This window comes from Gopherus evgoodei, chromosome 2 (genome assembly GCF_007399415.2).
Source record: "Gopherus evgoodei ecotype Sinaloan lineage chromosome 2, rGopEvg1_v1.p, whole genome shotgun sequence".
Taxonomy (NCBI): Eukaryota; Metazoa; Chordata; order Testudines; family Testudinidae; genus Gopherus; species Gopherus evgoodei.
Genome location: NC_044323.1, coordinates 136,395,837 through 136,412,690, shown reverse-complemented (window position 1 = coordinate 136,412,690; position 16,854 = coordinate 136,395,837). Strand labels below are relative to the sequence as shown.

The following is a 16,854-nucleotide window of genomic DNA, read 5'->3' as shown; positions in this document are numbered from 1 at the left end:
TTCACTTATTAAACTGAGGTTAGGTTACTAAAATGGGTGTGGTGAGGATTAATTGATGTTTGTAACCTACCTGTAAATGTTAAAATGACAAGATTTATAATTACACTAAAATACCTGAATGCAATATTCTAGTTGATTTATACGCTAAATCTACCTCTAGCAGAAAAGACACTCTTTATAGCGTTTATAAAACTTTCCAACAAGGTTAATGCAAAATCACGCAAGTCTGTGTATCTGGTTCCCGTTCCAACCTAGTACGGATTTATAGACTATTCAGTCCTGACACAGAAAAGGAGTAAACGAAGGCAAAAGAGCACCCAGTCAAACAGCCTCCGCGAACACTCTTCCAGGGTGACTTTAAAGAGCCGCACAAACCCCAAGCAGCGTTTGAAGAAAACCCCGTTTCTGTCTCTCTCGCCTGCGGCCGCGCAGTGGGGAAAGGACTCACCGCGTCGGTTGCTGCTCAGCCGGGATCCCTGCTGCTGCTGCTGCTGCCTGGGAAGCAGGAGTCGCGCCCGCCTCACGGGCCGCTTCCCCGCGAGACTTTCCCTCTCCTCGGGCAGCCTCGCGCTGGCTCCGGCTCGCCCGCCTCGCGCCCGCACTCCCCCGCAGGGACGCAGCCCGGGGCTCGTGCGTCTGTAAAGCTGCTCTAAATGTCACCGAGTTCGGTGTTCGGGGGCCGGGGCTAGGGCCGGCCGCGAGCCCGCTTCCGCCGGAAGTGTTGGCTGCTTGTTATGCCCCATGCAGGTTCCGGGGTGGCTGAGGCGGCGGTATGTGCTACTCAGCTTCCCGGGTTCGCCAGTCCCCTCCTGGGAGTCCACGGGAACCCGGGAAGCTGAGTAGCACACACCGCCTCCAGCCTCCTCAGCCGCCCCGGAACCTGCACGGGGCATATAACGAGCTCAGTATTTGCATTCTCCGGGTGTTTGTGTGGGGCTCTGAGGGCCGCACTCACCCAAAACTGCTGGTGCAGCTGTTCCCCGGTGCGCCTGTGACTGCGAGGCGGCACTGAGGGGTGCACTCCCAAGCCAAGTAAGGGGGGGGGGGTGAAACCCACAGTCTCCCCCCTACAGCCCGGAAAAGATGCAGAAAAACCCACTGAGTTTGCAGGATGGATGCTGCATTGCAAGTCCCACTCCTCCACCCAAGCTCCTTGAAGATTGGGTGGGGGGCAGATTTTGTATGCAAGTCCCACTCCTCTACCCAAGCTCCTTGAAGGTTGCGTGGGGGGCAGATTCTGCATGCAAGTCCCACTCCTCTACCCCTTTTTTTATTTCTAGGACTAGTTTTGCTGCATACAACATTGTTACACATTGCACCTAATAAAATACTACATTTGTGTGTATTTACATTAGTAATAAAAATATGGAATTTGTATAAATATTCCCACTTCCCTTCCTCTGAAATGGGTTGGGCTTGTTTTGAAAGGCAGAGCCATTTCTATTTTTTTGAGACTTGGCAAGAAACACTCCCTTGCTCATTTCCATAGGTGACTGATTTGAGCTTGCATGTCAGAGAGCTCTGCAACATGTAAAGAGTTACTGAAACAGGAACATTAGTGTCGGTCGTTAAGCCTGGAAGGATTTTTATCAGTAAACATGAGTCACCACTGTTTTCGCTGTACATGCACCGACCAATAGAAAAACATTTCCAGCAATAGTAATCAAAATGTACAGCTAGGCAATGTAAGAAAAACACTGCTTGAGAACTGATCAGAGATGGTCACTAAATAATTATTGCCTCACATGCGCACACAATTTCCTGCAAGTGTGAAAACATCAAGTGACCACAGTGCTTAAAACAGACCATCACTATTATCTACCTGGCTCCCAGCTATTGAAAGTCCCACTCCTCTACCATTCTGGCCCGGAGAGCAGTAGTGGCAGGTGACCTAGCCTCAAGGCAGATGAACAGCCCTGGTGCCAGTTGGGCCTAGAGGAGCTTTGCCTCCACTGGGGCCATGGAACCGGCTCAGCTACATTCACCATCACACCTGATCAGACCAGCCCAGTTCAGCTGAGACACACCCCCATGTGGCAGCCAGGGACAGAGCAAGGGAGCTCCCTCAACACAGGGCCTACTCCTACCCGTTTCCTCAGCCCCCTGCCTCACATCAGCAGATGGGGGAGAAGGGGGTCTCGATGTCAGGCCCATGATCCTCTGCTACAACAGTGCCCTGTTACCAGTCACCATGACAACCCTCCGACACACTCGGACCTCTGCAGCCAGGGGTGCTCCCAGCTCAGACCGGCCACCCCATGCGGCAACCATGATGTGAGGCGGACAAAGAAAGGAGCCATCTACCAGCAGCCAAGGGGTTAAACTGCAGCGCTCCCTCACCCAGTGCAAACGCATTGCGCATAGGGCCCTCTCCCCTTTTGTTCTTACCCGGTGTCCAAAGTTTTTGGCAACAACTCCAAGTGTCCATGTGACCTCACAAGCCGCTTTGCTGATACGGAGCATGCTCAGTAACATGCACTGAAGCTTCCCGGTGCCCTCACGTGGGCAGGGTTAGGCCGCATTCCCTGCTGTGTGGCCAGGGCCAGGGTGGACTGACTGCACAGCTGGGTCAAGCAGTTGGGTCAGGGGGCAGCATTTGAATTGGTTTGGCAGGGGACACACTGTTGACCTAACCTAGTTTGAATTTCGTGAAACTATCGTGTCTTATCTCCACTATGTTTTTACAATGGGAAAGCTAATGCATGTTCGTTCACAGAGTCATAGAATCATAGAATATCAGAGTTCGAAGGGACCTCAGGAGGTCATCTAGTCCAACCCACTGCTCAAAGCAGGACTAATTCCCAACTAACATTACCCCACAGTAAAAACATTTTCTTATCAGCGAGGAGACACACTATAATGCTGACTCAGAAATGTTAAATGCACCATTATTGTTTGTGGCTTGACAACTCCGATACTGATTTTGGGGAGGACATAATCAAAAGTATTTGCATTTGAATGTCTGCAGTGTGTGTGGGTACACGTGCATGTGCGTTTCCCCCACTCAATTTCCCTTATTCTCTTCCCTTTACTTACTAAAGGCTGGTCTACATAGACATGCTAAAGCTGTGAGTTAATGCCCAAGCAGGCCCGAGGCCCAGCCCACCCGCCACAGCTGCCCTGAGCTCTGGCCCACCATCTGGCCCAAACAGTAGTACTCCGGGCTGCTGGCCGGATCCACAGCCTGCTGGCCAGCAGGCCCTGAGCTGACCTGAGCACTGGCCCACAAGATGACCCCAACCTCCCTGAGTCCTGGGCCAGCCTAGGCTGCCTTGAGGTCTCGCATGCTTCGGGGGAGGGAGGCGGAGGGAGGTCGGGAAGGGGAGCAGCATGGGCAGGGTCATGGGGGAAAACAGGAAGTGGCACCTGCCTAGCTCATTCTGACACAAAACAGCTTAGGCGCCTAAGACCCCCGAGTCCAGGAGAGTGGTTCCCAGTTGCGGATAGCTAGCAGGGATAGATGCCTCCCTGCAGTCCCAACTTCTGTGAGAGGGGCAAGGTTTAGGACACGTGCCTCTCATTGGCATCTTCCACTGGCTACATTGGGGGAGTCCAGCTAGTGAGCTGGCTTTTGTGAATCACATTCTTAGAAGCCAATTTCTCCTCATTCATTGTGTAGGGAGTACGGGCACCTAACACAGCTTTTGTGAATTGCAGCGTTGTTCCTGTGATTTTCTAGATAAACACTAAGTCTCTGTATGAATCTAGCCGTTATGCCCTTTTCTCACTGCTAAAAAGAGTGATTTTTTTTTTTTACCTCAAACTAACTAAGGTATGTGAGCTATACGGAGGTAAAAACATAGTGAGGTCAAGGCACTTCAGTTTTAACAGTGAGGAAAAGGCCTGAGAAAATATCGCTGAAATAAGATCAGAGGAAAGTGTGCTCATGTGTGCAGAACTGCAAATTTTGTGTTGAAAACTAGTAGTTCAATAGGCATAACAGTGACAATGGGGGAAGTCTGTATAAGGAACAATGGTAATTTTTCTACCTAATAGCTTGTGTTTAAAAAGTATACGTAGTATTCCAAATACTGTTTACAATGTGTTATGCTGTTTTCAGTGTTTTGTGTCCATTCAGTGTTTGTTTAATATAGAAATTGTATGGCCTAATTTATAAAAGAAAGACACTAATAAAGAATATCATCTCCATCCAGGGTTTTATATCTAATAGTGCTAAGGATTAGCTCTGTAGAATGCATTTCCAAACTGCAAAAATACCTTTCTTTATTTGTGTCTAAATTTAAAATAGAGATTTCACAACGGTAGCAGTTTGTGACTGGAGTGCCCACATCCTTGTGTCTCTAACCTCTTTTTGCCAGAAGCTGGGAGTGGACAAGGAGTGGATCACTCAATGATTGCCTGTTTTGTTCATTCCCTCTGAAGCATCTATTATTAGCCATTGTCAAAAGGGACCATTGGTCTGACCCAGCACGACCATTCTTATATTCTTAGCCAGACTACAAATTATGACAGGGCAGCAAAAACCAATACCCAGAGATCAGTAACTGCTACCTGGAACAAATCGTGCCGGGAGCAGTTTGTAAACACTACACCAGCATCACCCCCTGCCTGTGATCTGCAGCAGTGGTTCTCAAAGCTGGTCCACCGCTTGTCCAGGGAAAGCCCTTGGTGGGCCGGGTCGCTTTGTTTACCTGCTATGTCTGCAGGTCCGGCCGATCACGGCACCCACTGGCCGCAGTTTGCCGCTCCAGGCCAATGGAGGCTGCGGGAAGGGCAGCCAGCACATCCCTCGACCCGCACCGCTTCCTGCAGCCCCCGTTCGCCTGGAGCAGTGAGCCGGTGGGAGCCGCAATCAGCTGAACCTGCGGACGCGGCAGGTAAACAAATCTGATGGCTACTCTGTGTCCTATATAAAGCGAGTTAATGGACTTAGTCTAGTTCCTAATGAATTGGTGCTTGCATCATAAAAACTAATCACAATTAGGATCCTCGTTGGCAATTTAAGCTGAGGCCAAGGATCAAAGGGTCAGACAGTGCATTATGTTCAGTGCGATAGCTGGACCACTTAGTTCACTGGGACTGAAGTGCATAGCAGGGGTGCTGGAGCAATTTGTATAGCGGTGGTGCTGAAAGTCACTGAACCAAACTGTAAATCCTGTATAGAAAGGAAAACACTTCAAGCCAGGGCTGCAGCAGCACCCCTAACATCCCTAGTTCCAGCACCTATGGTGCATAGTGGGGGCAACACTGGTAAATCTACATTTGCACAGCCATTGTTCCTGTTCTGTGTACAGATCTATTTTAAATCCTATTCCTTTCACAAGCATCAAATTCACAAGCACCCACAAAGCTGAAAATTGGTAGTAGAAAATAACAAAGACTTGTGCTTTCACGCAGTATCTTTTTCCCTCAAAGGGATACAATATTTCTAGATAATATAGGTGAGAATAAAAAGAGGACTAAATACTCATACAATAGTTTCAAAATGTTCTCATATAGAAAAAGAGAAAAAGAGCTTCAATAACTAGAGAATGGATATACATCTAGCACACGGTAGCATTTGCCACATATGTAGCACACAATATTTAAAGAGGAAGCCACCTGTATAAGGATATCTGAAGTCAAAATGATCTGGTATGGCATGATCCTCTGTAAAACAGTAATGTGCTTATCTGTTTAGACAAATATAGGGTGCTGGGTTAGTTTTTAATATTCATTTTTTAAAATGTTTTGAATATACTGAGACATTCAAATAGAAGCCAATTCCATCAGGAACACATATAATAAAACCCCAAACGTTACCTTAATTTGTCAGAGTCTTCAGAAATGTTACCATCTTGGTTTTCCTGGATTAAATCTCTGTTTGCTTCCTCTTCACATGATTGTAGATCGCTCTCCTGTGGCACGTCTCGGTTTGAACAACTGTTTGACCTAGTCCTCGGTTTTAACATGGTTTTCTGTTCACCATTCGCTACTTCTGGGTTACTCGTTCTCTGGCAGCCATGCCAACATACCCAAGTGTTTCCCATATTTCTATAAATAACATTTATATTTCAATGCCTTTAGAATTATTGAAGTCAACATTTTCTAAGATTTTAATTATTTTCTTAATATGTAGTCTTTATCACCAGCATTTTAACAGTAACACACATGTAGGAGTACAGACTAATTTGTTGACAGCTGTCCAAATGTAGTATTGAGTATCTCATTAAGTAGGGCTTTAAAATCTGCAGGAGGATGCAAGCTAGGTAATTCTTCTTACTTGTAAAGGAGAATAATACACTTTTTAACTAGTAATATACTGCTATATTGTCACTGATAGAATCTACTATATTGAGACCTGGTTACCATAAAAGATTGTATCTGCAAATTTTTTGTTCATTCTTTATGAAATTATCCCCACATGACACACAGGCCTACACAAGGCACTGATTATGTTTAATCAACTCGGGTTTTTCCTTCACAAATTCTGAAATGTAAGTCAATCTAATGCTGTGTTAGTGGTTGCATTGATTAGACTGCCATGCACTACTGTTGTGAACATGCCATATACACAATTAGGGTTGCCAACCCTCAGGACTGGCCTGGAGTCTTCCAGAATCGGCATCGATCTCCCGGTGACTACTGAAAGCAATCCAGGAGATTTTAATAGGATATTTTAAGAAAATGACATGTCATGTTGGGGAAAAAAAATCTCCTAGAAAGCTTCAGTCAGAGTTTGCAACCCTATACACAATGTGTGCTGTAATCTTTTTCACTTGCTAGTTATCTCACACCAAAGATCTGAACAATCGCCACATGACTATTTGGTGTTTATTAGTGGTCACAGATCACTATTAGAACAGATACTTAAGATAGCACTATTCTTGTACAAATTCACCATGTCTGCAATAACTGAATAGTAAACCAAATATACTATTTCATTTACCCTTAAAGTGGAATGAATAAATGCAAAAAACACTCCTAAACAAACCATGCAGAACAAATAAAGAAAAGAATAAAATTGTTTAAAACTAAATGTATGGAAATGTAATTCCACATTTGGAGTTGTCATCTCATAGATAATTAAGCACAGTATTGTGGTCGAGAGAGAGAGAGAAACACTCTGTATCCATTCATTTTGTTGAGCAACTTTCATGAAAGTTTGGATCCTGGTTCCTGGGAAGCCAACCAGCTCTGCAACAGACTGAAATCTACTTTATTAGATAGAAAAGGAAACTTTTAAAGAGTAGGCCCTAGTTTGTGTTTTATGATTTTGTTTTTTATTATAATCATTTGTTTGCATCACTCTCTGTTGTTCCTAGTGGGATCTCTATTCATTCTTAAATAAACCTTCTTTCATTTAATTACAAGTGCTGTGTAGTTTATATGGGTGATGGTTTAAGGTAAAACTGGGGAACACTGCTCTTTTGGGTGTGGAGGATCTCTGGGATTTCTGAGAGTGGCCAATGTCAGGGAAAAATCAAATGCACAACTATAAAATGGGGAATAACTGGCTAGGTGGTAGCACTGCTGAAAAGGATCTCAGATTTACAGTGGATAACAAATTGAATATGAGTCAACAATGTGATCCAATATGCGAAAAAAGTCTAATATTCTGAGGTGTATTAAAAAAAGTGTCACATGTAAGACGTGGGAGGTAACTGTCCTGCTCCATTCAGCACTGGTGAGGCCTTAGCTGGAGTATGTTTTTTCTAGGATTCCACCATTTATAGCTGAATGAGAGTCTGCCCCTACTACTGGCGGATGATTAGGCCTTGGTAATAATATATGCCTTTGTTACCTCCCAACTGGACTACAGCAATGTCGCCTACTTTGGCGTGAAACAGTAGCCCACAGGAAACTACAACTAATACTGTGGACAAACTTCAAAGATATCTTCAAATCACTACATTGGCTAGCCAAAGAATATCCTATCTACAGGGCCGGTGCAACCCATTAGGCAACCTAGGCGGCTGCCTAGGGCGCTAGCATTTGGGGAGTGGCATTTCAGGTCCTTCAGCACCAACCGCGGTGGCCGCATCTTCGGCCGCCCCAGTCGGCGGCGGCATTTAGGCAGAGGGACCTGGGGCAGGGGGGCGCAGGGAGGGCCACCTGCAGCAAGTATGGGAGGGGCGTGGCACACAGGGGAACTGATCCCCACCCCAGCTCACTTCTGCTCTGCCTCCTCCCCTAAGCACGCCGCCCTGTTCCGCTTCTTTCCCTCCCTGGAAGGCAGGAGAAGTGGAGCAGCAACAGCGTGTTCGGGGAGGAGGCAGAGCAGAGGTGAGCTGGGGGGAGCTGCCGCATGGCTCCCCGGGCTGGGTGGAGCTGCTGCGGGGGCGGGAGAGGGGGCCTCAGGGCGGAGGGGGGCAGCTACCATGGGGGGGCACCTTAGGGAGGGCAGAGGGGGTGCAAGTTGGAGAGCTGCCACAGGGCTTGGAAGGAGTGCAAGTTGGAAGTTTCGCCTATGGCATGAAACATCCTTGCATCCACCCTGCCTATCTAGTTGAAGATTTCCACACATACTTTCAAAATGCTTTAGGATTTGGGTCTACAATACCTAAAAAATCATCTAAAACACCAGGAGGACCACCATTATAACCTTGCTCCTCGGGTGCAATGGAATTGTGTACTGGAAGAATAATTCACTTATGCAAGAGACAGCTTTCTTGGAGGCTGATCCAACACTAGAATGAATTCTGGCAGAATCTAAGAACTATTTTAAGCTTCACTATCTTCCATTCTAAGTGCAAGGCACATTTGTTTGACCTTGCCTTCACTAATAAAAGTACATACCACAGCATACATTAAAAAAAGAAAATCCACATACAATTAGGAAGAGGAAGAGAGAAAGAAGAAATCAGTGATATGAGAACTGAAATAAATACTGTGGTAACATATTTTTGTCCAAGTGCTTGCAGCTGCTGAGATCTTGGTTTTCTAGCTAACTGGTACACCTGTAGGGAAGCACGCTGCTTCATCTCGGAGATCTTGACTGTCTCAGCTCAAGCTTTGTATGGCACCTAGATAACCATGGTGATGGGTGCCATACAGTTGAAATAAAATTTCGATATCATATTTGATATTTATGCAAAACAGAATCTTTCCACCTGAAAGAGGCTCAGATTTTTAAATATTATATAAATATAGTGCCACTGACATGCGGACAGCTGATGGGTGAAAGGCAGCAGCCAGCACTAGACATTTTTGTGGGAGAGCTCAATTTTGGCCAATGACACACAGACAAGCCATTTCTCTTGTGAACATTTCCATGGAAGCTTGAATATCTATGCAGAACAGACAGAACAAATTGGGTGTTAGTTGCAATGTCTCATTTGATTTTAGTAAAACTTACGGGAGAGGGATTGGCTCACACACTCATCGAATGGCTTTAGCACCATTTTAAAGTTTAAGAAATTTACACATGCAATGCTACACAATGCAAAATTTAACAGAATACTGTGGCTAATTTTGTACTTCTAATGCACTCCCATAAGCAAAATAAAACCACAGTAGCTTCAATGAGTCAGCATCCTGTACTTGTCAGTTTTTGCTTAGTGGACACACAGGCCTAAGCTTTCATTTAAAATGACACCCAGCAAAGAAACTAGTAGTTCTGATTACTTAATTTTATCCTACTTAATCCATCTGATGGTTGGTCTGATTTTTTCCTTCCTCATTAAACTGGCTCCTGTACACTACTTAACAAGTTGCTCCGAAGTCTTGTGGAGCACAGTTTGAATTTCTAGGAGTGACTAATTCTGCTTATGACTTCTGGGGAATGCCCGTGAGAGAAAATAGATGGGAAATACCCACTAATGGATACAAAGGGTGTAATACAAGATACATTATATGTTCTTGTGATTTATACAAACTTTTTTTCCTTCTTATTTTTCAATTTGCAGATCTGTTTCCAGAAAGATTTGCCTTCCACTTTTTGTGCTAAAGATATATAGAGCTTTCTACACACACTGACAATTTGCTATTTAATATTCTACACTTCCTTGGTGGAAATTATGGATGGGCAATGGAATGTGAAAGAGAGAACATTTCTCACATAGAATTTCTCACCATGAAATAGTTTAAACAATTGCAATAATCTATTTTGGGGGGCAACAGGTGATGGATAACGTGATGATTACCATTTCTGTTCATTCCCTCTGGTGCACCTGGCATTGACCACTCTTGGAAGACAGGATATTGAGCTAGATGGACCTTTGGTCTGACTCAATATGGCCATTCTTATGTTCTTGTAGGAGGAATTTGATAACGCATTTCTAGGAACTTTAAGTAATCTGACTAGCCCTTAGTTCTCCACCCTGCCTACTTGGTATTAGCGTCTAATCTAGCAGGCTGTACATCTTCAGGATTTCACTTAACATGGTTTCTTACAGATTGTGCCCATCAGTAGTTCACCAGACTTCTCTGATCCTCCATTTTTTGTCTCTCTCAGTGCAAGTGAGGTTACTTCTGCTACTCCTGCCATCAAAAAAGCCTTCCTGTGTCTCTCTCCTTCAGCAACTTGCAGTCATTTCAAACCTTAGCTAAAAGTATCTGTTTTCCCTTGCTATACTATGCACATTCTTTCCCCTGCTATTATTTATTATTCTAAAGTGGCTTTATTTATGAAAGTTCTATAAAATGCTTTGTGATCAAATTTGTATGGAAGATGTTCTACCAATTATAAACATGTAATTATTTATTTTATATACAGTAGAGCTTCTCTGCGCCTACGTAAACTTAAACCTCCCCCCAAAAATCTCATTTTGGCTTCAAAGTCCAAATCAGTGGGTGACCACGGATTGTGTTTTCTCTAGTTGGGTTCTGCTTGTCATATATATGGTCCGCAATAACGCAGTGTGTGTGTGTGTGTATGTTATTTTGCAGCTGCACTGCATATTTTGGCAAATTTGATAGCCATGTTTTTTGGGAGGATCTGGCTTCCTTCAGGCTGATTGGCAGCTGCATGCTGAGAGATGAGTAACAGCCTGTGTTAGAGGAGTGGGTAAAGTAAATGTCTCTTTCTCCCTACTGCCTCTTCACATCTTATTCCCACAGAAGACCATACCTGGCCAGGATTCTCATGCTCTGAAGAAAGAGGGTAAGAACTGGACAGATAAAGAGAGCACACTGACTACTGTTTATAATCTAAACAAAATGAAAAGCTGAAAAACTAATCACCTCTGCTCATGAGAAGTATTCTCAAAAATACAACATGCTATCCAGAGATCCTGGACACTACCACCTCCCTCTCTCCAGGAGCTTTCCGTTCAAACCCTCTTCACCCCTGTGTTCAATATAACACAATACACCTTCCCCCAGAGAACCTCAACAAATTTCCACGTAACACAAAACCAGGAGGAGAAGCAAACATAGACCTGAAGAAATAATAAATAGAAGATTGGTTGGTATTAAATGTGAAATTCCTATAATGAGGGAATGGAAATAAAAACAGACAGAAACAGAGAACATAACCAAGCAAATGCCTCATTCATGTCATTGAAGTAAGGTTGGTTGGTTTGTTTTTAGCCTGCTGTAATGTTACTTTTCATGTAGTCTACAGGGAGGGTTTAGAATTGAGGTTAGGAAGAGAATTAACCCATGAGAAAAATTGCTGTCTTAAGTAGCAGTCCACAATAGGCAAATGCGCACTCTCTGCACTACCAAAAAGAAAACAAATGAGATGCCTGATCATTTTTCTGAGGTAAGCCTGAGGATTTCACATTTTGCCCAGGAGAAAAGTCAGTTACCTCTGTACCACTTGTTAATTTTAGTTCCAGTCCTAGAGTAAAACGTCTTCTACCACCGAACACGTACATAGGCAGAGCACCTCCACCATTGTGCTGGAACCTGGAGGGACCCCCTAAAGGGACAAGGTAATTCAGTCTTCTTTACCATTAAATCATTGGCCTCTGCTGAGACCAAGACTGCTAACTGTGATGGTAGTTTTTGGTGATAGGGATGCTGGTCTTCTAGAATTGTAACAATGCCAAACTTACTTTACACAAGGGACATCAAACAGGTGTCAATCTGGGCTGAATCTGCAGCAATCTAGAACTCAATAGAACTCCTTACCATCCATCCCTCTCTCTTATAAAGCTTTCAAAGGTATCAAAGATCAAATACAAGTCAAGTGTCAATTTAGCAATAGATGAGACCGAGTGTCAGTTCAAAACAGGAATAGCTATCAAGGTGGAGATTTAACCATCTATAAATGCCTAGATTAAGTAATATATAGGGAGAGACTTTTAAAAAACTGCTTAATAAAGTCACAGCATAAAATACAGAAACAACGTAATGCCAAATTCAAACCAAGTCTCTCACCTACAACATGATAAGGTTAATTTTCAATGGACCAAAGCTTAGCCTATGAAGATCATACAGGAAGTCTTAAAAACACTAAAAAAAGCAAACAACAAAGAGCATCACTAATAACAGAATGAGCCAGTTTATATTTTCTGCTCTTCAACATGGATATCTTCACTTAGTCCAAGATAATAGTCACAAGATATGTTACACTGTTTTTCCAACCCAATATGGAACACTAAAAAGAAATACAATGCCTGCAGTCACTGTGGATATAGGGCACAGAAAAACCTCTCCCTTCCAGGTGGTAAGTTAATCAGTTCAGTTGCCACCATCTGTGTGCATCTATTGCAAAATAAATAAATAAATAAATTGTCAACCTTCTTCTGGGACAAATATTTTTTAAAAAGCCATAGGATTTAAACATCCCTGCACCCAATGACATTCAGCGACCCACGTTAGATTGTCCACTGGATCAGCATGCATCATGGGGGAAACAGAGAAAGACGGGACAATGAAATCCAGAGACCCAACTAAAAAGGAAATAAACCACAGGGTCACTAGCCCTTGACATTACTACTGATTAAGGAAACATGCACTTGGGTCATCACTTTCTGTCCTGCCAAACTCAGACAGAACATATTGCACAGTATACCAAGCAGACAGTAAAATCAGGTTAGGCTTAGAAATCATACTGTTCATGTCCACCCATGTTAACCCGTGTTCTCATCAAGCAAACTGCTAATGGCATCTTCAGTTCAGGACCCAGATGGTCCATGAGGTCATCATCCCCATTGGTCCCAGGCCCACAGTCACCACATCTCAGGTAGCCACAAAGTGACTAATGGGGGGAGGCTGTAAGGACTGGGAGGATGACACTGGCTGCTGGGAAATCCCCACACCCTCAGCCAAAACACTGCATTCAGTAGCACGCTCGGAATATGCTAGTTTCGTTCATAGAATACTGTGCTCCCCAACTCCAGAGACTAAACTGACCACTTTGCAGCACCTTCAAAGCACAGGGTTCTCTCTGCTGTTAGAATTTTTATTCATTGTGGGACTTCATTCAGATGTCTCTCAGTTGTGCCCAGAGCCTTTCATAAATGCCACCTCAGTCCCAGGTGCATTCTTCCTAGTGGCTGCTTGGTTCTTCTCAGAAGGCTGCTTGATGAAACGTGTCAAGCTCCCACTTAGAAGCAAGCCATAGCCTCAGCCATAGACACAGGGTATGTCTACACTACCTGCTGGACAGTAGGTAGTGATCAATCTATCGGGGATCGATGTATTTTGTCTCATCTAGATGCGATACATCGATCCCTGAACGCACTCCCCATCAACTCCGGAACTCCACCAGGGCGAGAGGGGGAAGCGGAGTCGACGGGAGAGCGGCGGCTGTCGATCCTGCACCGCGAGGACGCGAAGTAAGTCAATCTAAGTCAATCTAAGATACGTCAACTTCAGCTTCGCTATTCTTGTTGCTGAAGTTGCGTATCTTAGATCAATCCTTCGCCTCCTCTCCCCCCCCCCCCCCGCCCCCAGTGAAGACCAGGCCAAAACATCATCAATCACCAAGTCTAGGGAAGCTTCCAAAGATTCAGAGGCAGTATTCAATAACCTCTCTATGAAAGGACAGGCCCTGCTGAGCCTTTATATATTAAAAGGGATTCTTCTAATGGGACTAGTGACTTAACGGTATCTTGTAAAATCTCTGGTCAGCAGCTCAGTTCCCTAAGAAAGGGAATACATGAGAAATGGTGATGCTAACAGCTGACACAAAGGGAGGCAGAACAGGGACACAGAGGTGGCCATCACACAGCAACCAGATTAACAAGGCTCAGTGTGCTAACAAACAGCTTTGCTCATGCAGGAGGCATACATTATATTCTTACAAGTGAACTGCTTTCCCCTTGCCAGGGCACACTCCTTCACGGAAGCAGATTTTTGAAGGTGAGCTCTGTAAATCATCACCATAGATCAAGAACCTCATCATCTGTGAGAATAGGTGGCGTCTGCACTCCATGGCAGTAAGTGCCTGCAAGGCCAAAACTACATCCACAACTAACACCAATCCTAAAGAAAACAAAAAAAAACCCCAAACCTTGTATCAAACAAAGAGAAAGCAGCACCACTCAGCTCCAGCCTCACTCCCAAACAGACCCACAATCACTTGCAGGAGAGAGAGAGAGAGAGAGAGAAACTAGAAATAGCCCAATAAAAAGCCATGATTAGCATTAATTAATATTAAAACAGAAGAAGAGCTCCCAGAGTGAAATACAGACACTCTCCCTCCAAAAAAAAAGTTGCATAATTCTCTTCAATAATTACTTCTCATCTACTTCCCTTGATCCCTCTTTAAATTCAATTTTTCCTTCAAAATACTGGCAGATAAGAATTTTTAGTAAAATATTTTGTAGACATTATTGGCTCCTTATCCTGAGTAAATTCTGAATTAAAATAAAAAGCCCAACAACCCTGGCATCATAATAAACATTTGCTTGTTTAATCCCTCCCAAAATATCTTCGTTTGCTCAGACAAGTGACTGCAGCTCCAAACCCAGAGCCTCATGATTAGCTATCCAATCTATTTCTTAACAGTTGAGACTAAAACGGTTTGCTTTTTAAAGGTATAAAACTATCCTTTGTACTTAAACTGCTGCAGAGAGTTAGCTGCTAACTGACTCCGGTTTATTTTTATCTCTGCTCCCATCCTGGGTAAAATAGTCACATTTCTTTCTTATGTCTTCCTGATTCAAACCTGAATTCTCAGACAAAAACAATTGCAGATTTTGCTCTCTCCCCTTATTGAATATTAAAACAGAGGCAGTTTTGTACCTTATTTGGTTTTCCATCGGCCTTCCTTGCTGTGTAGACTTGCAATTACCTCCATTTTTCAACCTAAATCACCATGTCATTTATAAACGGGAAAATATATTTCTTTACGCGTTGTCTTGTCTCGGTGCTTAAACTCCTACTAGTTTCGATGCAGTCACTTTCACTTTCGCTTTTTCCTCTCATGCGACGGGACATACTTCAACGTCTGCCCATGTAATTATCTTTTCTATCACGTGGGGGGTTGTTGTTGTTGTTGTTGTGTACAATTCTCATGAGTACAATAAATTCGAAGGGTAACTAGTTAAACCTTTGCTTATTACAGCCACACACAGCTCACACGCCCGCCGCTATCACGTGCTGCAGTCACCCTCTTTCCCACTGACAAGATAGGCTTCAAGTGGATATGTAAATCCCCATCTACTGTATTTCACTACGGTTACCAAACGCACACGGGTGTTTTAGAAAAAGCTGATGAGCTATAAATACCAAATTAATCACGCTGTTTAATTGAATTGACTGTTGGGAAAAACACTGAAAAGACAAGCTCTAGTCGACTATTGTAAGCTTCCAGAAATGAATCCATTTGGCCCAAAGTGTTTATGGTGTGCTGTTTATACTTTAGGTTATGTATTTCTCCTAGAATTAGCTCTACATTAAGCATTTAAAAATACATGCTTGTTATATGTCTTGTTTGTAATTGGTTTAGTAGTCCAACCTTTATTTTGTTCAAATCTAAAGTATTACTAGGTAGGTTTAATGCTAAGATATTTTCTCTGTCTGTATTAACTAACTTACGAATCAAAGTGATTTTCTTACAACTTGTATTTTTGGCAGAGGGACTTTCCTGCCCCTGTCCCACAACTGGTCGTGCCTTCCCCCAAAAAACCTTGCTAAGCACCATAGCCTTTTGTGGTTCTTTAACTAAAAGAACATAAAAACACTTCAGCTGGAATTTCAAAAGGGGTAGGGGCGGCACTACCATTTAGGTAGCCTAGGCAATCTCCTAGGGCGCCAGGATTATTTGGGGGGCAGCATTTTGCCGGGGGGGTGGCAGGCAACTCTGGTGGACCGCCCACAGGCATGACTGCGGCAGCTCCACCGGAGCCGCGGGATCAGCGCAGGGGGCGGCGAAATGGCCCTGCGCCTAGGGCGCGAGAAACCCTAGCGCCGGTCCTGAAAAGGGGATAATTTTTAAACACTTCCTGTGCCAAAGTTAAATATTTCACTGAGAGATTATAGAAAATGCAATTGCCCAAGGACGAGTGAGTGTATTAAACTGCAAGACTAGATTCAAACACTGAAGTGTGAAATAGAAGTCACCTTGACTATGTTTTTACATGTACTAGCACTCATGTAAGAAAGTTATTACCCAGACATGACTCACATAACCTCTAGTTTGAAGGCTTGAACTAGGGTGACCATATTTCCTAAAGTAAAACCAGGTTAGCTGGGGCTCGCCTGAGCCACCCCACACACCTACAGGACTCATCAGAGGCACCATTCCCCCAATGCCCTGGGCTGGGGCTGAGTTCCCCCGAGCTCCGTGCCCCATGCCGCCTGTGGCCAGGTTGACACACCTCTCCCTGAGCTCCATGCTGCCTGCGGATGGGGCTGACTACCTCCCTCACCCCCCAGGGGTCCTGGAACAATTTGTACAGTGGGGATGCTGAAGGCCAATGAACCAAACTGTAAACTCTGTATACAATGGAAAACACTTAAAGTCAGGGGGCGCCTATGCCCCACACCCCTAGTTTCAGCACTTATACCCCCCCC

At 44.1% G+C, this 16,854-nt stretch overlaps 1 protein-coding gene across 6 annotated transcripts in view; it reads right to left on the bottom strand.

Moving 5' to 3' along the window:
- OTULIN (OTU deubiquitinase with linear linkage specificity) overlaps window positions 1–15,357 on the bottom strand; it is a 47,515-nt gene extending 32,158 nt beyond the window's left edge. Inside the window, exons 1-3 of one of the 6 annotated variants that reach the window (XM_030551726.1) lie at window positions 15,082–15,357; window positions 14,139–14,319; window positions 5,764–5,994 (exon numbers count right to left, since the gene is read on the bottom strand). In XM_030551726.1, the coding sequence (XP_030407586.1) occupies window positions 5,764–5,994; window positions 14,139–14,269 (362 nt within the window). In that variant the 5' untranslated portion in view covers window positions 14,270–14,319; window positions 15,082–15,357. Of the gene's footprint in view, window positions 1–448; window positions 732–5,763; window positions 5,995–14,138; window positions 14,320–15,081 lie in introns of those variants that run through there. The other 5 variants (XM_030551727.1, XM_030551728.1, XM_030551730.1 and 2 more) reach the window with 5 other exon arrangements.
- Between the last annotated feature and the right edge of the window lie 1,497 nt (window positions 15,358–16,854).